Source organism: Squalius cephalus, assembly GCF_949319135.1.
Source record: "Squalius cephalus genome assembly, chromosome: 9".
Lineage (NCBI taxonomy): Eukaryota > Metazoa > Chordata > Actinopteri > Cypriniformes > Leuciscidae > Squalius > Squalius cephalus.
The window spans coordinates 17,058,367-17,083,664 of NC_137130.1; the positions used below are offsets into that span (position 1 = coordinate 17,058,367).

The window sequence follows — 25,298 nt, forward strand, 5'->3', positions numbered from 1 at the left end:
AGGAGAAGTTGCTGACTTCCCAAGGTTGCAGAGCATTGGTCAGAATGAATATGTGATAGAGTAAACCGAGATAGCTCAAGGCTGCAGTGTAAAGCCAAGCCTCAATATTTTAAACTGTTCTAACTCATGTCTTCTCTCTTCAAGGCTGTTTTTTGAGCGTATAGTGCTCAACATTTTTTCCTTTCTAAAATGATTTTCCTCTCTAAAAATACAGTGGATACAGTACAGTATTTGTTACATAAAAATATCACATCCATCATAAAATGTAGCATTAACCTTCTACTGTGAGTTCAAAATTTGTTTTTTTTTTCCTTTATGTATAATATTTATTTATTTACACATAATACTGTATATTATTTTAATTTGTTTTATATATAATTATACATAATATATAATTTGAAATGAAACATATTGAAATAGGTTTTTATTTAAAAAAATTTAATGTCCCTTATAATTTTATATTTTATAACTCATTTTATACAGTATATCAAACTGTGCACTATTCATGCAATGGAGACTGACCCACTAGGTATGACTAATATGGCTTTTGTTACTCTATTTTCCTGTTGAATGAGTCAGGGTGAGCTCTAATAAATGTCACTCTCATTCAAAGGTATGAAATGTTAAGTTTTTTTTTTTACAGCTTTACCGCTTTTTGTAATTGTAAAGAAGTATAGAAACCTTTCCAGAAGTTATGACAGAAATACTGACGTATTCTGTGCAAACAGAAAGACCTTGAGTGAGTTGAAGAGAAAGTCATCAACAGCTTTTCTTTATTTTTTATATTTGTTCCCTTCCCACCTAATCACTTGACGTGAGAGGACCTTGTCCAAATGTGGCTTATTGCTGTGGAAGAGGAAAGAAAGAATAAAAGAAGAAATATTTTTTGTAATATTTGAACCAGAGAGAAAGATAACTGATTTTCCCTGCATTTGATAGCAGACGACGATCGATGAATACTCATATGATGATTTAGCATTATAGCAGCATGATCATTTCAGTCGGATTTTAACAGTTTGTGTCACGTTTTAGCACTTGTTTTGTGAACATGTCACAATGTAATGAGGCTATATTTGATCTGATAGTAAACTTGCAGCTTGTATGAGAGTGCGGGATAGAGCTGGTAGAATTTCACATACAAATAGGGTGTTTATATTAAAATCACAAAGACACAGCTGAAAAAAAAGGTCAGTTTAATTGTCAGGGTCAGAGAGAAGGTGGAAAACGGTCATGAGAAAAGAAAATTATAACTGATTTTGACTCAAGTATCCTTGAGGCGAAACAGCTAAATGACAAAATGCTCTGTGACATTTTGTAGCTACTGTAAGTCCAGACGATGCCAAACGAAAATTCAGTGTGTTGTCTGTCCACATTTCTGTTAAGTTCTGCATTCACATATGCATTTGCGTCTTCATAACATCCAGTGAATGATGATTTTTTTCAGACTACTGTATATTGCTGTATGTGTTTATGTGTGAGAGAAGGAAATATTTATTACATTTTATTATTTATTATATTTTGTTTTGTTTTTTCCTTTGGCTTATTGAATATTGAGTTATCCTCACAAAAAAATGAAATGTTTACATTTGAAGGCATTTGGTTATTTAGTGGATCACAAGAGAGGGATGAAAGACAGTGTCTACGTTTACATGCAACCAAATAATGTGTTAGTATTCAAATTGATGACTCAATTGGACTGAAAACCTTCATGTCAACACCTCAGTCAATCTGATCAATCTGAGTTTGATCCAAATGAAATTTCCATTGGATTGGAAGGGGGGTGATGTAGACCTGAAATAATCTGGTCAGTCACACGGGATGGTGATTTCTCAGGACTCTTATTTTAGTGATATCTGCCAAGTAGAAGGGACATTTTATGCGTGGTTTACATGCATGAGTGGTCTGACGGGTTATTTGAGCTGTTTTGAATGGAAATGATGGCAAAAATTAGCTGTCAATAAGTTTTTTTTTCTTTAAAGAAGTTGATATTTTTAGTCCGCAAGTATGCATTAAATAGATGGTGACAGTAAAGACTTTAATGTTACAAAAGATTTCTATTTCAAATAAATGGTTTGCTTGTGAACTTTTTATTGCTCAAAGAATCCTGAAAATAAATGTATCTCGTTTTCCACAAAAATATTAAGCAGCACAACTTTTCAACATTCATAAAAATAAGAAATGTTCCTCAGCACCAAATCAACATATTAGAATGATTTCTATAAGATCATGTAACACTGAAGCTGAAAACTTGCCATCACAGAAATCAGAACAAGAGAACAGTTATTTTATTATATAGAAAGCAGTTATTTTACATTGTAATAATATTTCACAATATATCTGTTTTGACTGTATTTTGAATCAAATAAATGAAGCCTTGGTGAACATAAGAAACTACTTTCAAAACCATTAAAAGATCTTACTGACCCCAACATTTTAATGATAGTGTACAATTGACTATTGTCGTCTTTGACATTGATCTTTTACCATGTGGAGTTTTAATGATCGATTATAGTACTCAGAAACCACATCAGCCACATGGGATAAAATCATTAGATCAGCATCAAACTGAGAAGCCTGATTAAGGAGTGTCATAGAGCATACTGTGCAACAGAACTGAAATACTGCATTACAATTATTGTCAAAGATTTGGATACACTAGTTCATACTCATCTAAAACATGAAAGCTTAGGAATAGCTGTACGAGGTGTTACGTGATACAGGGCTTTTTTTACGTGCTGTTTTCTCTGGGTATGGCTAATGAGCTTTGTTCCCCTCCGTAATAACTGATGATTGTGTTCATCACCCCATCAGACCGTCTGGAACAAACAAATAAAGTCATGGTTTCTCCCTCCATGACAGTTTCACACACATTGACAAGGATTTTTTCTCTCTTATGTATGTGCTTTGACCCTGAAGTGTTTTATATTTGGCTTTATTAAAATTATGCAAATTCACATGTAATGAGAAATGTTTTCTCAGATCAGCAGGTGCCTGTCTGAGTGTGTGTGCGTGCACGGTTGGGTGCATACTTTCGTGCACGGCTGTGTCAGATGACAGAGATTTTCAGCTCAGCAGGGTCAGGAGACAGACTCAGGGGGGCTATAAGACTGATTCAAGACACCCAGCATGCTTGTCTGTTACAAAAAAACAAGGCACTTTCATCACAGTACATATACATTTGTAGTCCTACGATATTCTGTTTTAGCTGATCAATTAATCTGAGGCATGTTTGGCCCAAAACATTAGTTAGCTTAGCTTAGTTTCATGCAGATGTACACTACCATTCACATATTTGGGGGTCTTTTTTGTTGTTGTCTAATCGCTGTATTTCAGCATCATTACTCCAGTCGTTAGTGTCACGAAATCATTCTAATATGCTGATTTGGTGCTCAAGAAACATTTATTATCATTATCAATGTTAAAAACCATTGTGCTGCTTAATATTTTTATAGAATACATTTTCATCAGGATTCTTTGTTTTTAGGAAGGTCGGAAGAAGGGTATTTATTTCAAATAGAAATCTTTTATAACATTATTCATTTAATGCATCCTTGCTTATAAAAGTATTCATTTCATACTGACCCCAAACATTTGAACAACAGTTTACACATTTAAAATGTACACTTTCTCTTTTTCTAGGAAATTGAACAAAAATATGAATGACTCTAATTTTGTCCAATTAGACGTGTTCACCTTACCCACAGAACCAGCAAAAGAGCATTTTGGAACAGTTGCTCACTAAATGCCCTTAACACCATGACAGTAATGTTCTCATCTGGGCTTTCAATGCGTTGCAATCAGAAACGGGTAGCCGCACATTAGCATGGCCAGGTGCTAACCCTGACAAGTTTAACTGTCTGTCCAGCATCTCGCAACCTTCATTTCCAATCATCCCGACTGTCTGAGGACCCCAGGGCCGTGAGGCGAGGAAAACAGAGAGGGATGTAATGAGTGTGGACAGCAGTGAATTATCGTGTGCTGGTCTTTATTTTCTAGTTAACCTGCTTATAAGGATGATGGATGATGCCACTGGATAGATTTCAGCGTGAAGTCTCAAACAGACCCTTGGATATGTGATAGTTTTATTGATCATTTTCATAATTACTCACCAGACGTTTCATATTATCAAGAAGTTTGATGCCACATGCGTCACGATCAACTGTGGCGCTAAAAGTGGATGATACACATTTAAATTCGGCTTGCAACAGTTCCCATTCGCATTTATTTGCATTTAAGTAATGATGTTTGCAAACCTGAAGTCTTGTCCCCGTCTTCCATTTTGTTTGGACAAGCAGGCAGTCTCGTTCCAAACTCACAACAATGGTTGAGCCAGAATATGACATGTTGTTAGGCCTTGTCCACACTAATGTGTTTTCATTTGAAAACGCATCTTTTTCTCTCCGTTTTGGCCCAAATTTATAGAGAGTGGATTTTGAACCGATATATATCTATGTTTATAATGCTATTGTGTTATGTGCTATTCACTTTCACACTGTTCATATCGCAGTCCTGCAAAGATGACAGAAAATTTACTCGCAATTGCTGTCCTGGGGCAAAACATGAGGGCAGTTGCGTTTTAGAATTTAGAACAAACATAGCCTATAGTGGAGACTGTGTGCAACCTGAACACAACAGTGAATGGTGAGATATTTTGCTAAATAAAAAGATGATGCCAGAAGAATAGCATGAGAACTTTATTATGTCGCTAGTGTGGACGGAGAGCATTTTGAAACGAAAACGCTGTTTTCAAATGTATCTGGATTAATTTAGACGTAGTCTTAGAGAGCCACAGTTAACCACGAATAATATTTATAATATATGAACAGTCGCATATAAGCTGCATAATCATAAAATGTCATGTTTAGCATTAATAATAAGTGCACACCTCAGTTTTAATGCTAAACCCTGTTTACATGTGTATAAATATGTGACGTGTTATTAGACGCATTCCCTCGAGAGTTTCTGTTGTGACAGTAGCAGAGATAAATCAGAGTTCTAACAGGCTGCCTAATTTTGTAATTATTTCGCAATTAATGTAGTGAGCATCATCCAAATATCTTACTCTATTCTTTTAACCTTTTAATGACACTGGAGACTGTGGAACACAATGGAAACAAACAACACACCAGCACGGGGGAATCATTTTATGTCATATATGCTGTGTGCCTGAATTGAGAAAACAGAGTCAGTCTAAGAGTCAGTGTCTCCTCTCATCTCATTCATGTCTCATTAGCGCCAGTTTGTCTTGAGGTAATTGTGTTCCAATTAATTGCTGCATCCCAAAATACACACAAGTGTACCCAAGAGGGGCTGACGTTTGACTGGCATGAGCCTTAGAGCAGATCCAAACCAGGCAACACTATGAACAAGTGTGACAAGTGTTACTTCCAACTGCTAAAGAAACAGAGCCACAGAGAGATATGAATCACTGCCTCTAAACATGAACGACTCAGAATAGGGCTGCAAGATTTGGGCTCTGTTTAAAAAAAGAAATTGATCAAATTCATTACATAATTAAATGATCATATTTATTTTACAAGCCTTTTTCCAGTTTAAAAATCACACAAGGTAATTTTGTGCTTCATATTTTAATTGACAGTTCAACCTTGGCTCAAAAGATGAGCAAGGACATGTTGAAATATGTTTGAGATTGAGCAGAACTTTAAATTTGCACATATAATTTGGCTTATTTGGTTTTTGCACGGTTCACTGTCTAACCACATTCTGGAAATGAATATGTACAATAATGCACATTACACTCTCATTAGGTTTTGTATTTACATCTGCAGCTTTCTGAAGAAAATTGTGACTGCAATGTAATTGGCTAAAATGTGATTGTTGTGCACATGAATAAAAACAGTGATAAATATTAGTTAGAATGGTAATTATTGGCTTGCTGGTTCTTCATAGTGAGATATCAATAACATACTTTAACATGATGCTGACATACCCTGTGTGATCTCTCATTCTCTCTTGCACAAATATGATTCCTCCTTTTTCCATCTCTCTTTTAGGATCACGTTTTGTCATCTTCCGTTTCAAAGTAAATGGCTTTATGTGGGGACAGAGCGTGGAAATACACACATAGTGAACATCGAATCCTTCATTTTGTCTGGATATGTCATCATGTGGAACAAGGCCATAGAACTGTGAGTATAAGTACATATAAAAGTTATTTTATTTAAATATAAAAAGTCAATGCAGCTAACATGACTAATAAAGAGGTAATCAATATAATGCCAGAACGCCCACGCTATCAAATAATACATGCATCCTTTAAAGATGATGATGTGATAATAAGTCATCTGGAATATGAAACAATTATAAATGCAATTATAAATGCAATGTCTGCAATTTCATGGATGAATATTAGAGGGTTGGCACAACTATATTCCTAAAGGAATAATTCATCCAAAAATGAGAATTCTGTCATCATTAACAACCCTCATGTCGTTCCAAACCCGTGGAGCACCAAAAAAGATATAATGCAGGATTTATTTAGTGCTCTTTTCCAAGGAACGTCCTGGTTGCGTATGCAACCCACAGGGAACGGAGGACGTAGTTGACGTCGGCTGAATGGGATCATGCTAGGGAGCCAATTGTCTTCGAGCATGCGAGTGCGAGCAAATTAAATTTTGCGTGCGTTATTTGCATCACACACTCCCCCCCGCAGAGCGGGTATAAATACGGAAGTGGATGCACGCACTAGTTGCTTTACGCTGAGGAGCCGTGAGAACTCGGTCAGCGGTGGTCCAGCTATAGTGGCAAAGGGACTACGTCCTCTGTTCCCTCCTTCATGGAACGGTGGGTTGCATACGCAACCAGGACGTTCCCTTTCAGTCGAGAACGTCAGACGTAGGTGACGTCGACTGAATGGGATCTTTGGCCCTGGAAAACGCCACTAGAGCTGCCACCTTCCAGTGCCTGGGTAAAAGCCTCAATTTCCCCCGCAATTCTGAGGCGGAGAAGGCGAGGCTTAGGCCAGGGAAGTCAGCAGCTGTTCCTACAGGACCACTGGGAAAGCATACCTTTGTCAAGGAAGGAGAAGTACGCTGCGGAAACCACATCCTGGCCCGAAGGGGAGGTAACATGTGGGAGATACACATATAGACTGGGCGGCTGACCAGGCAGTACAACATATGGAAATGTCACTGGGATGACTCCAGCCTAAACAGGGGGGAGGATTCTGCCGAGGGAAGACACGGGCTCACCGCAGGGAGCCGTACCATGGAATAATACACATATGGGATCGCCGTAGGGATCACAACATATGGACCCAGCCTAACACAGGTTCCACTAGTGCATACGAGTGGTAGGCCTGGCTTCGGACGCTCTGCCACGTCCGATGCCGCAGGGTATGGAGGAACTCAACAGGGTTCGGTTAAGGGGAACTCTACTGGAGCAAAATTGCGCACGTATCCAGTCCATAGGAGGGGAATGGCGCAGCAGGCCGACACTTCGAACTGTGCTTACGGTGAAACTGGCTTCATGTGAAGGGGGCCCATGGGAGCAACAGTTCGAGACACATGCTAGATGTGTATAGGTATCGCCCAGCCCCCAACTCTATTTAACATCTGTTCAGCGAGGCACTGTATGCCAACGCCTAGGAGGGAGCAGTACTCTCACTTAGGTGGAGCTCACTGCCCAGGTGGCACGTGCATCTTGGGATTTCTCACCAAGACGAAGGCAACCACTTTGAAGTGGGCCAACCTCTGCTTGGAAACAGCCTTCCCTTCTGCTGGTTCCCATAACAGATAGAGCTGGTCTAAGGTCTAGGCTTTGCATTCTGATCACGTATATCTGCACTGAGGTGGACGGACAGAGAAAAGCCAGGGCTGGGTCTGCCTCCTCCGGGGCAGCGCTTGCAGGCTCACCACCTGGTCCCGTAGGAGAGGTAAGAACCTTGGGCACACAATCAGACCTGGGTCTCAACTTGTGAGAGTTAGCCGGCCGAATTCCAGGCACAATTCGTTGACTGAAAGCCAGCCCTACCCTCTAGTGGAGACCACGCGAGCAGGAGAACTGTTTCTTAAAAAACAGAATTTTTTTAACTCACTGCCTGCGATGGCTCAGGGGGACACGGTGGATGATTCCAGTCGAGCCCGACAGCTTCGGCGCCCGATTCAGCATAGCTGATGTTTCTGGATCTGGCTCGGGCAACGTTACACTCCCAGAGGGAGATAACGCAGCCGAGTCATCATTTCCAGAGGTCAGCTCACCCTCCGATGCTGCAATCGGCATCCTGTCCCCTGGAGAAGCCCGAATGAAAATGGCTGGTTGGTCCATTACAGAGGGACCAGCACGCTCAACGGGGGTCCACCGGCTGCGATGTGATAGAGACACATACATTATATACACATATATAATACAAACACGTGAAACAACTATTGTGACCGTCCATATGGGGGGACAGGAAATGATCGCATCCAGAAACGCACGGGTGGAAAGGCATCTTGAAAAAGACGCAAATGCACCCGTGTTGCTCTTTCAGGAAGTGAAAAACTCTTACCAGTGCCGGAGCACACAGGGGAATGACCGCAGCAACACTGAACAGTGAACTGAAACAGTGAAGCACTCACTTTTCCGCCCTCTAACCAGCCATCAGACAAACAAACACAAAGAGAAATTTGGTTGCTGTTAAAACAGCAGTTGAGAGCTCAAAGCTCGCAATCACCGCTGCACTCGCGCTGTAGAATCATCAGCAGCTGGGAGAGTCTTCCTTGAAGAAGCACACTCGCTCGTTGAAACTCAACAACACTCTTCAGAGAAACATTCGAACGGCTCCGAAGCAAAAAGCAACTAGTGCGTGCATCCACTCTGCGGGGTGGAGTGTGTGATGCAAATCATGCACGCAAAATTTCATTTGCTCGTGCCCACATGCTCGAAGACAATTGGCTCCCTAGCGTGATCCCATTCAGTCGACGTCGACTACGTCTGACGTTCTCGACTAAAAGGGAGCCATAGAAGTGCCTCAAGTAAAGTGACACATTTTTTTTTTTTCACATTTATTAAGTGTCACAATGAAATGAGGACCAAAATCATTTTCATTCTTCATAGATCCAAAGATGGGTATAGCCTAAACAGATCAGTGGCGATTTGTTTAAGACTGCAAGGGAAGCTCGGCTTTTCCCTGTTGAAGCCCAGCTTCCATTGACTTCAATGGGCTTCGAACAGTTTTTTTCAGCGCTTCGAAACTAGACGGTCATTGGATAAATGCTGCGATTATGTCCCGCCCATGGAAGCTCAGCTTCTCTGGGGGTGAACGGGGAGTGGGCTGGCCTGGACTCCGGCCTTCCGCGTGATGATTGGAGGGTCTGTCGAAAGGCTGTGTCTCCTTTTGATTGACAGTGATCTCATACAATAAAAAGTTGCTGATGCTGAAGCTGTTCGAGCTCAGTCCCATCGCGGATTTGTCAAAGACGAACTGCTGCAACCTATTTCTTGGTATTTGCTTGTCGAAATTGCTAGCCAATTTTTATAATACATTTCACACAATTATACATTTATACCTTTATTATATTATTATTATTAGTAATAATTCAAAAATAATTATTAAAATAATTAAAAATATCTTATAATTAGTAGCATTATTATTATACTTTATTATATTATTATTTATACCTTTATTATATTATTACATTCATTTTTCACCGAGCATTTGAAACAGATCTGTCACAAAATCCACATAGACAACAAATGGAAACCATATCCCTGCTGAAGAATAAATAAGTATTCACGTTTAAACATTTTAAACCCCAGAGGATCTGTTTTATCTGTCTTGTCTACAGTTAACAGTGAAACACACAAACAACGGTTGGTTTGCACACATCTACGGCTCTTTTCATGAATAAATGTGTAAGTCAACAGCAACACCTCACTGCCATGAGTGATAATCTGACAAGCAAATAGCTTGTGAGTGTCAATCAAGTCTCCTCCTACACAAGAGGCTCTTGGCGGCATCCCTGCTGACAGACATTAACATTAGTAGTAACCGTGGATGCATTTCTGAAGGACATGCAGATCTCCTATTGCCTACTTGTGACCCACTACAAATACTTTACCCACAATTCCCTTACCTCCTCAAGTAGCTCAGTGGCACATCGAGTGTGCACTAGTGCATCTGTATTTTTCAACTGAGAGAACTTGATCCTTGTGTTTGATTATGCTGAAGGGCTATTTAAAGGTGCTCGATGGTAAATGCATAATTTTCGGTCTTATATTGAAGTTTTTTTATACTTTTGTACAGAAATGGTTTAATCATATTAATTGGTATACGCTGCAAAGGTGGCGGTAGTATTCTGGGGTTTTTTTTCAGCAATGAGGTATTGTAAATATAGTGAATATGATTAAAGGGCTTTGTTACTATGGTAAATTATTATAAAACAACATACTATATTCATATGTTTTTTACTGTAATTGATTCTCCAGTGCAGAGTATGTGAGGAGTGCAGAGTGGAAGGGGTGTGGGGAGCAGTGTTGCATGTTTTTGCCTGGAGCAAGGAGTGTTTTTTTTAAAGCGTTGGTGTTTTCTCTCACTCCAAGATCACTGCTCCATCGCAAACATAACATGTCATCATCATCCCAGAATGCATGAGTTAGATAGCCTGGCAAGCCAGACCTACATCAAGATGTTAGGTCTGGAAACTCACCATAGACGCGGTTTAATCCGAGGGGCGGGATAAACGGCTGTCTTTCAAATTCCCTCTGCACGCAATAGGACAGCGCTTCAACCAACCAGAGCGTTTTCCCAACAGCCGAGCTAGTTGATAGATTCAACTTTTGCCATATCTGGCCGGCAAAACGACGAACACATCTTCCTTTTTTTAAGAATGACTTAAGTGCTGTTCTTTGCTCTTTTCTCAAAGAAAAACTTAACTCCAAGTAATCCAGAGTCGCGGCCAAAGCCGATTCGAAAGACTGTTCTCCAGCAGCCGTCATTCTTTGTTTTCAAGTAGCAGCAGGTAACCGTCGCAACTCTGTCGTCATATGTTAAGCCCGCCCCGCCTACTCTATACGCGACGTGATTGGCCTGACCCAATTTAGGTTTTTGCAGCTTGAAAGTCTATGGAGAGTTGCTAGACTGCCCTGGCTGCAAAATACATTTTGCTGCCGCTAGGGTGCGTCTAGATTTCTAGGCTATGAGTTAGACACAGTTGTAATAGACTATTAGCAGTCAAAATGATTCATGAAATTTGTGAAATATATGAAAAACAACCAAAATAGTATTTATTTATTTATCGTTTATTTTCTTACTATCAGCAGTCAGAAGAAGAGATTGGTTAAATTAGTCAAATGTTTAAAAAAAAATTCTTTCTTTTTTCTTTTTTCTTAAAGGGGTCATGACATGAGAAACCAAATTTGCCTTGATCTTTTGGTATATAAGAGGTCTTTGTACCATTAAAACTTCCTGCAAGTTTCATAGCTTAAGACGTCCTCCCCATTATAAACAAAGCATTTATTTAATCAAGCTCTAATTACAGCTCGTTGGGGATCCATGGTAAGAAGTGACGTCACGGTAAAAAGTGACGTACCAGTCGTTTGCATATGACCGCCTCCAGCGCAAGACAACTACACCTCATTTCGCATCATCGCATCGTTGTCACGCCCACAGGTGTTCAGTCGACATGCAGCGAGTGGGTCTGTTTACAAGAAGATTGCGATGCCACGCAGATGTGCTGTTCCTGGCTGTGGACAAACAAAATGTTTGAATACGCTGCCGAACGATCCAGACGTCAGGGAAAAATGGATGCAGTTTATTTTTTGCGGAAGTCCCAGTCACGGCAGTGTTAATTTAAGCGTGTGTTCTCTACATTTCAAGGATGACTGTTTTGAGAACAAATCGCAGTATGATGCTGGCTTTGTCAGAAAACTTTTGCTTAAAGATCAGGCCGTGCCGACTATTCTGGGCCCAACAACGATGCCGCAAACTGTATGTAATGTATTTCATCTTAAAACTAGCCAGTGACGTTAGCCAATCATAACAGTGGGCGTTAACACTGAACTCTTAAAGGGGAAACACCCCCAAAACAGACTGTTTGAATCAGAGGATGAGAAACAGGTTAGGTAAGGGTCATAAATCACTCAAATTTAAAGTTTTTTGTCCAAAAAAACTATAGTAATACTATAATTGCACCTAAGGGAACATAATAAAACAAAAACAAAAACCATGTCATGACCCTTTTAAATCAACTTGTCTGATCAATTTTGATATAATTCTATTAACATTTCCCTCTCCTCTCATGTGTAGTCTATGTAGAATTTCGAACTACTTACGAAATATTAACATTACACTAATGCACTGCAACCTTGAGAAGTAGGAAATTAAAAATACAGAGTTGAGTTGAAGTTATACAGATTTGAGTTGAAGTGGACTGATTGCAGAATACTTTTGAGATGGGAAATTGCTGCCGCTCTTCTGCACCCTGCAATGAATACTGTGATGTTACCATGGTACATGACCAAAAAACATGGTATTACTATGGTACATTTTGGTACTCTGCTGAGTGAAAAACTTAAAATTTACTTTATCTCTGTACACTAGAATCACAGTATTTCTCATGTCATGACACATATCATTGTTTTGTGGAATGCATGTCGATTGCCCAGCTGTTTGTACACGGTGCTCTCTGCCATGGCTTTCATGACAGTGTTTGCTTGTTCTATAAACTTGTAGGTTTTTAAACAAGAAAGCAGCCTTTTTTTCCCAGTGGTGTTTGAGAATAGGTGAAGATGAATGCATACACACACTCCTGGTATTGAGAGAATTCCCCTTTAAAGAGGCAAAGCGCAGCTCATTTCAATAAATAAATATGAATAAATATATACACGGCCCCTGTGTGCCGACAGCAAGCATCCTCTGAAGGAAATCAAGTACAAGGATGGAAGAGAAGCACGAGATTTGTTTTTCTTCCTCTTGTCTGAAACATGAATAAGTGAGGGAGATGAAAACTAGAGAGGGATTCAACAGGGTGTGAGAGATTAACTTAGATCCTGTAACCTCACAACCTCCAACAATTCCACGCTATGCTACACTGAAATCAGTTGCCTTCAGCCTGCAGTGCTCGCTCCATCAGATCTGTTTTTCATCTGTTTTTTGTGTGACACCCTTCAAATGTGCAGCTCCTCAAACCATAAGGAACATCGCTGCATGTGGTTTGCGCTTGTCTCGATTCTGCACAGTTTATCTTAAACCTCTGTGTCTGTTCTGAAGATATCTGAAGGGCTTGCTGAGCATGCTGGGAACCCTGATCCTAAACATAATCAGTACTCCATGGATCTGCCTCGCAGCAGTAAGCTAACGTCACGCCTACATTTCCAAGTAATCTGTTTGAGACTTTCAACATCTTTGGAAATGCCATGGAAGAATTTCATGTTCTAGGTCATGCTGCACGTTCTAAAATGTGGATTGTCTGTTATGATATTCAAATCTTTTTATACAAGACTGAGGTTTTTACATAACTTCGCTTCTAATGGTTCTCAGGATATTTCAGACATGCGTCAGTGCCTCTCAAGCCTATTAAAGCTTTTAATGGTTTTAATTTCCCAGAATTTCTCTGCATTTTGATGCTAACTAGGTTTGTCAACCCTCATGAAGCTATAATAACTGAAGAATTTTGATTCTCGAAGTATGATTTAACTGATGTATTTAATCTTCCTACAAATAGATAGATAGACAGACAGATAGATAGATAGATTGATGATAGACAGACAGACAGATAGATGGATAGATAGATAGACAGACAGACAGACAGACAGCTATAACAATCAGATGTGCAAGAGCAAAAATCTTGTTTGTATAAAGAAGCTGTACAATATATATATCCAGCAGAAAAATACCCTTCAGTACCCTCAAGCTTTTCAAATCACCAAATTGCAACCAACCAATTTCCGGATCTTCACCATAATATTCAAAGCTATTATCCTGAATGAGATTGCTGCCACCATTGCCACGGCAACCATTGCAAGCACTGAAAGCACTTCAGTGACTCTTATCATAGCCTTTGAAGTTGGACTCAAACAGAGCGAACGCGCTCACAGCTAGTGAGCTAACGTTAGCATGCTCCTCACGTTTGCTTTCAAACGATGAGTTAACAATAAATGAGAGCTTTTGGATTTGATGTAAGCCCGTCTAGATCGGTCCAAAGGCGGCATCCGATAGAACGGGTGAAGATCTCTGCGTGTTACTGTCTTTCTGCGTGGCAAAGTAATTCCATTAAATTCCAAGTTAAATTCCATTTAAGCTTTTATCTGACTCCATTTTATCATGACCTCGAATTTAGGTTAGATTGTCAATTGGTTATTGGTCAATTATATAATAGTTTAGCAATACATTTGATTGTTCTATTTAACTCTTTACTTATATTTTACCCGTTCATATTAGGAAGCTATGTCGCTCAGAGGTCCTCACGCCTTGTTTAACGCAGGTCTCACGATCACAAGCTCGCCAGCTTTGGTCACCAGAGGTAATTGCTATATACCTGATATCGGTCGCATTCACGCTTACACAATCAAAGATACTTTGGTATAGCCAAAGTGATTGCATACACTTGAAATTAAAGTAACGTTTACTTCAGTAGAGTTATGGACACTACTACAGATATAAGTCAACCAACTTTACTTGTCTTATAATAGCTTTGGATTGGCCATGAAGTGGTTTCCCATGTACACTTATCTAAAGTAACATTAAATTAAAACAAGACACAGCCAGATTTAGGTTGGTCAAGCAGCACTTTTGCTGCCCTAAACGGAAATTCACTTCGTCTTTGCAAAACACGTACACTTGAATTAGTGCCAAATATTAGTCGTCACTAATCGGACGCAAAACTTGCGGTAACATACGAATCTGTTTAATCTACTTGGGAAAACAATTTCAGAGTCAGTTGGAATAAAATCAATAAGGTAAATGTATCATGCCAATTTCATAATCAGTTCAAAGATAATAAATACAAAACATCAAATGCTCTGGAATAAAGAGAGAAGATGTGAACCTGACATTATAAAATACATGTCTGCATACACTCTGCATCACGGGCTAATTTGAGTTAAAAATCGCCACGAGCCACCTTCAGCATCTCCCTAAATACTCAGACCATGGCAGAAACCTCTTTTCAAATGTAAACATGAGTTCACCGTTGGAATTTGCATTAATCACCATCCCAGACTTATTGGGGACATTAGTTGATTTACATGGGGGCATACCCACAGCAATTAATAAGATATCTCTAAACTCTCCACACCTTATTACATTTTTGGTTTACTGCTGTGGGAATGGGACCTTTGTACCAGTCGCACTGAGACATTTCAAATGATACCAAACATGTATAATACTGTATGGTAATTGTTCATATTAAACCATATAGATTTTTGGGTGAATTCAGGTAGGGATGGGTGAAGGGAATGATGTGTAAATTGGGAGGTGATCAACTCAAGTGTGATCGTGTCTTGAATGGGGATAGTAATATAGCAAGAGAGTTAAAATGTTTCCTTTGTTTTCTCAGAGAGTAGCCCTCTTTTCCAGTCCTTCCAGTTTCTCCAGTCTTACAATGACCAAATATGATGCAAAAGAGAGTTGTGCTCTAGACCGTGATTCTGATCTGCGCCATGAGTCGCTGCATATGCATATCTGCGTATTATGTGATCACACAGATAGTGAGGGAAGATAACGGTAAGGGAGAAGAGGCTTGTTTTTCAGCTGATAAGCAGGGACCTCCTGTTCTCAATTTACTCTTCTGTAACCTTTGTAAACATACACACACTCACTCACACATATCTTGTGCTCTTTTACTGTTAGACTATGGCCCACTTTACACACACACACACACACACACACACACACACACACACACACACACACACACACACACACACACACACACAGCCAGACAGTCTTACATGGCGACTGTCTGCTTGTTTGGAGACCTAGACAGGTAGAGAGAAGCTTGGTTCGGAGGTGAGGATGTGCTTGATTGTAAGAGAATGGAAAATGCTCATGAACATAAGCTTATGAATATGAATTAGGTTAAGGAGTTTTCAAGTTAAAACCATACCAAAATTAGTTAAACAACAATTTCAGTAGCACTTTTCAACTACATTTCAACTAACTCTCATTAGAGTATTAGTAGACTGTTAGAATAATATGGTTGAATAAGTTGACATAAGTTGCACAACCGAACGCTTTTTGACTTTCTCAGTTTGTGCAAACCTACTCAGAGTATACATTTTTTCCCACATTAATTTCACACGTCTAGTACAATGTGGTTTTGTTTCATTAATACAGTGTATACTTTTTTCTTGATATACCCCGAAAGAATGGAAGTGAAATGTGAAAACATGCCCCATGGGTGGGTCACGTTGTAACAGGACCATATGACAGCTTAAAATGTTATCTGATCTAATCAAAAAATATACTTGCAGCATAGTTCAAAACATAAAATTGAATAATTATTTTTTGAATATTGACTCTTAATTCACATTTTTCTCATGGTTTCTCAATAGAATTAATTAAAGTATAGAATAGAATAGCATAGTTCTTATAGGGGCACATTGTAACGTTACAACGTTCCCCATCTGCGCAGCTGGGATTTCTGCTGGTGAGATCAGCATTAAACAACTATCTCAACTGTAACAGATTGGAGATTAAAATAATATCAGATTTGTCTAATTTTACATAAACTCAAAAAACAGAGATGAAAAATAAACATAAGTAATAAATTTACTTTTTACTATGGTTAAATAAATGTTCAGTCATATCTCCCAAAGATTTCTGAATTTTACCGTTTTCTCTATGTAGTGTTGATATGGCAACTAGTAAATACACTAAGTTGCGTCATGCTAGCATGTGTGGAAGTATTTAAAATAAGTGTGTTACAACTAGCCCCCGTTAGGTTGTGCCCTACTTGCTGAGTTCATTATAGTCAGTAAAATGCCTGATTGGGAACCATCAAAATAAAGTTTTAGCAGATATTAAGCAGACAGTCTGCTAATGGTAGTTGGTTGGTAGTTGAAAAGTTACTTTTAGTCGATTAGAGAGGGAAGTTAAATGGCCTGCTGTGTGTTCTTCTAGATAGAGATGAACAGAGGAAGAGGAGTACATTATGGCACACTCATGATGAATATCAGTGTGTTAGATCACAATAACAGGCATCATGGAAAGAGCAGAGACAAAGTAAATACAGCTGAAAAGAGACTCAAGACTGTGCTGGACATTCCATCAAACTGAAATTAGATTTGAAGCCCAGCAAGACAGAGACTCGTTTAGGGATGACATATCTGTCCTTTATCCTTTCCACCTTTGTCTTTCTGTAATATAATCACTCTATTTCATCATTTCTTGACACTGAAAGCAATCGAAACACTCTCCAAAGGTCGCCCTCCCCTCTCTCTAGGCGATGTCTCACTGGCTGACTCAAAACTACTTGAATTTGGTCACAACTTCCTAATGGTTCAAGATTTCACCTGTTAGCCTGGCCCAGTTAGGACCTACTGGTATATGCAATGGCTACACCACCGAAGTCAGATTTACTTCACAAGTGAATCGGTTCGTTTGGACATTTTATGTATTTGTATGTATTCTCTGCACATAATTTTGTGTTAACAAAAATTTAAATAACAAATTTAAATAAATAACAAAAAATTATTGTAAAAAATCTTTCTTGTATTTACCTTACTGTTTACCTTACTGGTATAAAATGAAGAATGAGGAAGAGGAGGCTTCACAAGAAAAATAAATAATAGCACTGCTTAATCCCAGAGTCAAGAAAAGAGTTGTTGCAGAAATGGAGTTAGTATGATGGACAGGTCGTGGTCTGGTGGAGTTGAAGGTCAGTCGATTATGAGAAGTGGTGCGGATCGAAGCAGCCTTTGTGAGAAACATGCAGTAGACAAAGGGACTGCAGGCTGAAGATAAAGGACTACTGGAGTGGATGAGGTTTTGGAGGAGGTATGTGTTTTTGTGTTATGGCTGTGAGGCGATGTGATATAATGACACAGAAAAACGGTCTTGTAGATTAGATGCGCTGTGTATACAGAATCACCTGCACTAAGACCATGAAATGATTTTCTGAATGCTTCCTCTTCACTGCTCGATTTTAATCTTAGGAATCTTAGGAATCGTGGCTTTAAATGAAAAAAATATTTTCATTCATCTTTATTCTGAAAAGAGCTGCAAAGTCAGATGAAGAATCACAGCAGCATTTTTGCTTTCGACTTGAAAGTAGCACTTCAAAAGATCTTGCCAGACGTTGTTTTGCTTTGAGCGCAAACAGTTGAATTTTTTTCTAAGAAAAAGTTGACAAGCATGGTCGTTTTTTAGTGCATTTAACCTATGGATGTATCAGCCACAGGGTTATAGTATGATTGCTCAGTTCTGTATGGTCCATTTAGCACCTGCTAGTTAATGCCACATCAAGGGGGCAAAAAAGCCTCTTTTTCCTTTGAAATCTGTGATTTGAAAATGAGATTATTTTTTTTTGGAAGCTGGGTTTATGTTGGACTTGGACATTTTTCTGTCTCCTGCCTTTGACGTAACATCTACGAATAATTTCTAGTGACGAGCTTGGAATTGCCATTGAGATGAATGGGAATCCTATCCGATAGCAAAGTTATATAAAACATCTTGGTCTGAGTGTATGTTGCAAGAGTGGACTGGGCATAAAATTTAGGTCACGTAATAGCTTGTCCACTTGTCCTCTTGTTACCTTATTTTGCTCTTGGCAACTCTTGCAGACTAGCAGCATTAATACAAGAATGATGAGTTGACAAAAGTATCCTTAGCATTCTGCAGGGGACACGTGATGAATGTTTCCATGGGCAAGCCCACTAACATGACAGAGTGCTTCAAGCTGAGAAAGAGTAGGTCAAATAGTTGTATTGGTCTTTAGCTTATTGTTCATGTATGTGCTTAATATTGATGTTTAATCTAACACAGTCAGATAAAACATTTAAGCAGATAAATGTTTAAAACATGCTTATTTATTTACGGACTGGTGAGTGTACAGAAATACACAGGGTTTTTATATACTCTTCTTCTTTTTTTTTCCACAGTGATTGATTAGTTGACTAAATGAGTTTCTTTGCTGCTATGCCAACAAACTTATGGCTGGAAGCATTATGGGATACTCTGGTTTTTGTTGGCCAAGCATCTCTGTAATGACTAGTCCAATAACATTTACAGCAGCAGAAGCAGAGGCAGACAGAGATGTGTATCTATTGTCTTGTGTGTGCCTTGGTGCCCTAGGCGAGAAAAGACACACACACACACACACACACACGCACACGCACACGCACACACACACACAGACAGACAGTATATATATATGTCTCAAGTTCAGTATATATGCGAGACATGTTTGTCTCATGGTACACTTTTCATCTAGCATTCCAAAGTTCAAATCCCAACCTAATATATAACTTTTTTAATAAACCACTGACCACCACATATTTTTGTTCTGACATTTTTATAATAACTCTGTGGCGTGTTGGAGTGACATGAGGGTGATGATGACAGAATTTGCAGTATGCCTATAAAGCAAGTGGCGTGCGAAAGGTGCAAATAGTTGAGCACCTTAGAAAAGCAACTTTTTTTCTGCAGTAATCGTGTATTTTTAAATGATAAAATTAAATATTCTTTAACTATTTACAACTTTAATTCTCCTTACTTGGACAAGAGAACACTAGGGTTCATGAACAAACATTTTATTTGGGGTATGTACCTGAAAGAAAGTTTGAAAGAAGCATTACAATTCATTTAAAATATGTAAAAATTCTTCAAATTTTATGTGCCATATACACCAGGAAAGATTAGGCAAATTGTAGCTCAAAGAAGTATGCCAACATGTTAATGATAAGCTCCTGTTACTTAAGCAACCTGTTATTTAAGTTAAATCATTTTCTGCATTATGTTATATTTTTTATGCTAGTAAGTAACTTGTGCTGTGGAGTATTGCAGACCAGGTGTGGTTGGGCGCTCTGTGCCAGAAAGACCAGGGCCACTTTTTAGTTGCATTCTGCATTTGGGGACCGATGTGAATGGGCATGACGTCTATGTGTGTATAAAACTCCTTTGTGTCCATCTCACTCTGACCGTCACTTTAATATTTTTCTCTTGTACTTGACACATCCTCACACAATACCAGGGAAGTCATTTCACTGGAGGCTGTCAGAGCACATTTTCTGACCTGTCGCTCTGAGCCTGTGAAATGCTGCTGAAAAGAAGACCTTGATGTGTCCAATTTAGCTGAAAACACTTTCAGAACTGTCTGGCATTTACCAGTTCTCTGTAGTTTGACAAAAATCAAATTCTCCTTATTATTCATATTCGTATTCTTATTCTTCTATGCATTTCTGTTCAAATTAATGTTTGAAACACTGCCCACAAATTTTATGCTCTGGCTAAAAGCAAGAGATTACTGCAAAACCAGAGATATGGTCATTAGTTAATTGACTTTGGTAATATTATTCCTAAAAGACCCCATCAATGATATGACAGATGTAATGTGTTTGTGTCTTAATGTATTTCCTGTTGTAACCAGGAAGAGAAAGACTGTACAGTACATTTCAAGTGTGTTTATTTTTAGTAGTAAGTAACTCTTATGATAATGCTAGCATATAGATGACCTCAGAGCTAAAAGACATGATCTACAAGCCACAAGCACAGATAATGTGTCATTTCCTTGGTCCTGTTAGCTTTTGAAGGAGTTTTTCTTTTTCTCTCTTCCTCTCAGATCAACGAAGACACATCCAGGTCCCGTTGTTCATCTGAGTGACAGTCCAAAAGATGAGGGAAAGGTGAGGAATGCATTTCTTTTTTTTCCTCTCTCGCTCATTTTTCTATTGAATCAAGAGCTCAAAACTTTTTAAATAACTAAGAACTAGTGAGCACAAAGCCTTCCCATTATGAAAAAAATGCATTAGTGTTCTTTAGCATGACTGCTGGAGTTCTTTATAAAAGGTACTTTGCATGCGTTGGCACAGTTCTGATTCACTGACACTCATCAGGATACACACACACGCACGCATACACTTGTTATGCGACCTGATGTTCACCCCAACTACTGGTGTTAACATCTTGTATTGAGGGTGCATGCTAAGCATCTCTCACAAGCACTCACATTCACAATCGTTTAAAGGAACGTTCATGCAAAAACGACAATTTTATCATCATGTTTTTCGACTCTCTGAATGACTTTCTTTCTTCCATGGAACAAAATAGGAGATGTTAGACAGAAAGTCTGAGCAGTGGATAATGGATAATGATTTATATTTCCAAGCTCCAAAAAGGACAAAAATCAAAGGACAAGAGACTAATGCACTATATTTTAAGTCTACTGAAGCCATAGGTCTTTTGGTGCTTTACAGTATAATTCACCGTCCACTTTTCAAGGTATGGAAAAGAACAGCTTGGACATTCTGCCTCACATCTCTTGTGCTTCCTAGAAGAACATAAGACAAGATGAACATAATACAGGGATAGAACGACATAGAGGTGAGTGATGAAATGTTCATTTCTGGGTTAACTATTCCTTTAAAGCATTTCCTGATCTGCCATCTCCAGGAGAGGAGGTATGGCATTTTGGAGTGGGTACTGCAAGGTCATCTTCCAAGAAAAGAATCGGAGAAGATCGCCGTGGTTACATGCTGCTGTAGTCACAGAAGATCAAATGCATTGTGGGAGTTGATACGGACGAGTTTGGGGGACAGATAAGGTTTTGGAAAAGGATACAAAGCAGAAAATATGCTGTAGCACAGACAATATTAGAGGTGGATACAGTCCAGTGTCTGATTGATAGGATGCAGAAGTTGAATCTGAATTTGGATTAAAGGAAGAACTGTTCAAATGTGATCATTTATTTTCCTTTCGTTCAAATTCATACTCATGAACTAAGAGGGAGACAATTCTGAAAATCAGTATTTTTGTCCAACACACATTCTGCCAATGTTTGTGACAGCGAGAGGATTCCCAGTATCAAGCAAGGGTCTGTTTTGATCTGCGCTTGCTCCTTCATGTTCAGCTAAATAATAAATATGCCCAATCACCAGTGTGTCAGTTCTGTTCGAAATCAAACCAGCCAAAAAGCTCTTGACATTTGTAACACACTATTTCCACTATTTATTGCCATCCATTTGGGATTTATAGACTCTCTCTCTCTCTCTCTCTCTCTCTCTCTCTGTCCCTCAGTTGTTGATAGGTTTTGAGAGCGGTACAATAGTAATGTGGGACCTGAGGGTCAAAAGAGCTGACTTCAGGATATACTATGATGAGGTGAGTGTCAAGTGTTTATCACTTCTTTTTTGCATAAATCTTCCATAATAATAGATTATAATATGTACACTACTGTTCAAATGTTTGGGGTTGGTAAGAAAAGATTTTGAAAGTAATGATAATATTACAATTTAAAATCTAATTTTATTCCTGTGATGGCATTTATTATTCAGCTTTTTTATATAACTTTCTGTTCATCAAAGAATCCTTAAAAACATGTATCATGGTCACTACAAGAAATAACTCTATATATAAATAATGTTTTTCTATATAATTTCATAAAGTTTTTACAGTACATACAGTGTTTATGTAAGTGCATACAGTACACACATACTCTGTTTCATTTTTACATTCATATTATTTTTTGTGTCTCAGTCTGTGTGTGTGCGCATCTGTGACCCACAAGCTCCGGTTTATCATCTTGTTATTATCTAGCCCTCAGCCAAAAACAAGACAAACAAAAATAAATTGGAGAAGGAACAAAAATGAGGCTATATAAATAAAAAATGACGTCTCTCTCTCGCTCTCCATTGTCCAAGTAAATTTACTTTTGGTATGAAGCACTTGGCTCATCTGCTCATTTTTCCCCCCACATTGTTGCTGATTTACAACAACACTGAGCACAAGTCACTTTTCTGATTTAATTTCCCGCCTTGTGCCATGTGGATGTGTTTAGCATAATCACTGCTTGGCACACAACTTTATCTTCCTTCTGAAACAGGAACTGCCTCCTGCAGCCAGCTGCTCGCATTCATCCTTCCAAAACATGTTTCAATCACAGCGCCCCTTGGCTCACAGCGGCACGCACAAAACCTTCCAAAAACTCGCCCTTTTCTCCTTCCAGCCCTTTACTGCGGGTTTCAGTTCGGTGACGGCACCCTCTGATCATCTGTCAGCGCTGCCTGTGCGGAGGGAGTCTCAGGCACCGTCGCTCGGCAAGCGTTTGTCAGAGTGGGTAAATGGAAATGTCTAGGGGTCTGCTAATTGCTGCTTTAGATGCCCGCCTGGTATGCACACGTGTGTGGAAAAATGTACTTTAAATAGAAAGCATTTTGAACGAGGGAGTGAGGAAAGAAGCGAGTTACTGGGAATGAGACAAAAGACACAAAAGGACACGTTAGTTAATGTTGAAAGGAAATGGATTAGATTGAGGAAAGGTACAAAAATCTCTTTCCCTCTCATTCATTTAAAGTATACTAAACATCACCCTCATACACTTTAAACCCCTTTCATACACACTCCCAACTAACATCAAATAAATCTGACGCCAATATCATTTCACTTATTATTTACTGTGTGACATTAGCGAGTAGATGAGTGGAGATCAGGCTGCTTTGATGGTGGAGTAATTACTGATATCGGATTATTGACTCTTAGATGGATGAAGGTCAGAGAGAGAGAGAGAGAGACTTTCACAAGCAGGAACTATTAGTCATGTCTTCAGTTCTCTAATTTATGGAGCCAAATTGAGGATGCACACATTTCGTTCTCCCTCTTTTCACTTCTCTGACTGTTTTCTATTGTTACTTCTCTGTCTTTTTCCCTCAGTAAGATTTTTTTTTTTTATTGATTTTGACAGAAGTCTCTTATGTTCACTGATGTTCACTGATTTGATCAAAAAATACAGTAAAAACATAATATTGTGAAACATTATTATAACTTGAAATAACTGTTTTCTATCCTAACATGTTTTAAAATGTAATTTATTCCTGTGATGCAAAGCTGAATTTTCAGCATCATTACTCCAGTCTTCTACATGATCCTTCAAAAATCATTCTAATCATTTGGTGCTCATGAAGAATTGTTCACATTATTATATAACTTGTTCCACTTATATATATATATATATATACACACACAGATACTATGCAGTTCTTAGAGGTTTATTTTTAAACCTCCTTTTTTATCATTTGTGATCACATTCTTTTTCTTTTCGTCCTTATTTCCTGTCCTCTCACAAAGGCCACAAATAAACAGTATGAAATAAATGAGTTGTATTTTAATCTGGGCATACCTTTAAATGTTTATTAATGCAATCCTGCTCGTTTCTCTATTCTCTCTGTCAGGCCATTCACTCTGTAAGCTGGCATCACGAGGGGCGGCAGTTCATGTGCAGTCATTCGGACGGCAGTCTGAGCATGTGGAATATGAGAAACACAGCCAAACCTTTTCAAGTCACCTTCCCTCATGGTGGGTACACACATAAAGTATGTTTTTTTTTCCCACATATTAATAATAATCTTATTCAAAGCTGGGTCACTATTGTTTATTTTAAACATTTAAACCTTTTAATGAGCTTCATTCAATTTAAGGATAGGTGCATATCTATGATTTTTTACTGAAACAAGGCTGAAACATGTAAAAAATTACAGTCATGCTCTGTATAAATTATATTTTTTTAAAGAAATGAATAGGCCTGGACAAATAAAAAAGCATTGACCTCCAATTACCATATGATCAGTTTTATGGTGTTTAAAATTATTACAATTCACAATTATGGTTTCAGTTGCATTTTTACTATAATGTAATATGTGATATTTTAGTTAGAAAAAAATGTTGCTTGTGTATCATCCTTTATATACTATATACCTAATAAGGACATACCATAGACTTACATAGACCATATAATTACTGTGAAGCCTCTCTGAAACAATCTGTATTGTATAAAGCGCAATATAAATAAAGGTGACTTGTCTTGACTTTTACTGCATTTATATAAAGCCATTTATATTTACAACATACTAACCTTAACCCACACCCAAAGTGTGAACATGCACATGCAATATATTAAAAGAAAGAACAGAGCCTCTGCCTTTTATCTTAGCTTAATGTATTATTTTTATCAACACTTGAATGTAGGTAAGTTTCATTCAAAAAAGCAATGTTTTGAAACAAAAATCGTGTTTTTGTCAAAGACTACAATGCCCCTTGCCGCGTAGCAGTGAAAACAGGGAACCGTTGTGTCATAAATTATGGAAAATTCCATCAATGGTGGGGAAAGAATTAAAACAAGACTTTTTGAATTAGTAGAAAAAAAAAT

General features: G+C 38.5%; 1 protein-coding gene across 10 annotated transcripts in view; it reads left to right on the forward strand.

Annotated features, from left to right (window-relative positions):
* Positions 1–25,298, forward strand: part of stxbp5l (syntaxin binding protein 5L) — a 135,158-nt gene that overhangs the window by 60,856 nt on the left and 49,004 nt on the right. For all 10 annotated transcript variants that reach the window (XM_079881592.1, XM_079881596.1, XM_079881594.1 and 7 more), the window contains exons 5-8: positions 6,015–6,149; positions 20,721–20,784; positions 22,175–22,258; positions 24,325–24,448. In XM_079881592.1, coding sequence (XP_079737718.1) covers positions 6,015–6,149; positions 20,721–20,784; positions 22,175–22,258; positions 24,325–24,448 — 407 coding nt within the window. The remainder of the gene's footprint in view (positions 1–6,014; positions 6,150–20,720; positions 20,785–22,174; positions 22,259–24,324; positions 24,449–25,298) is intronic.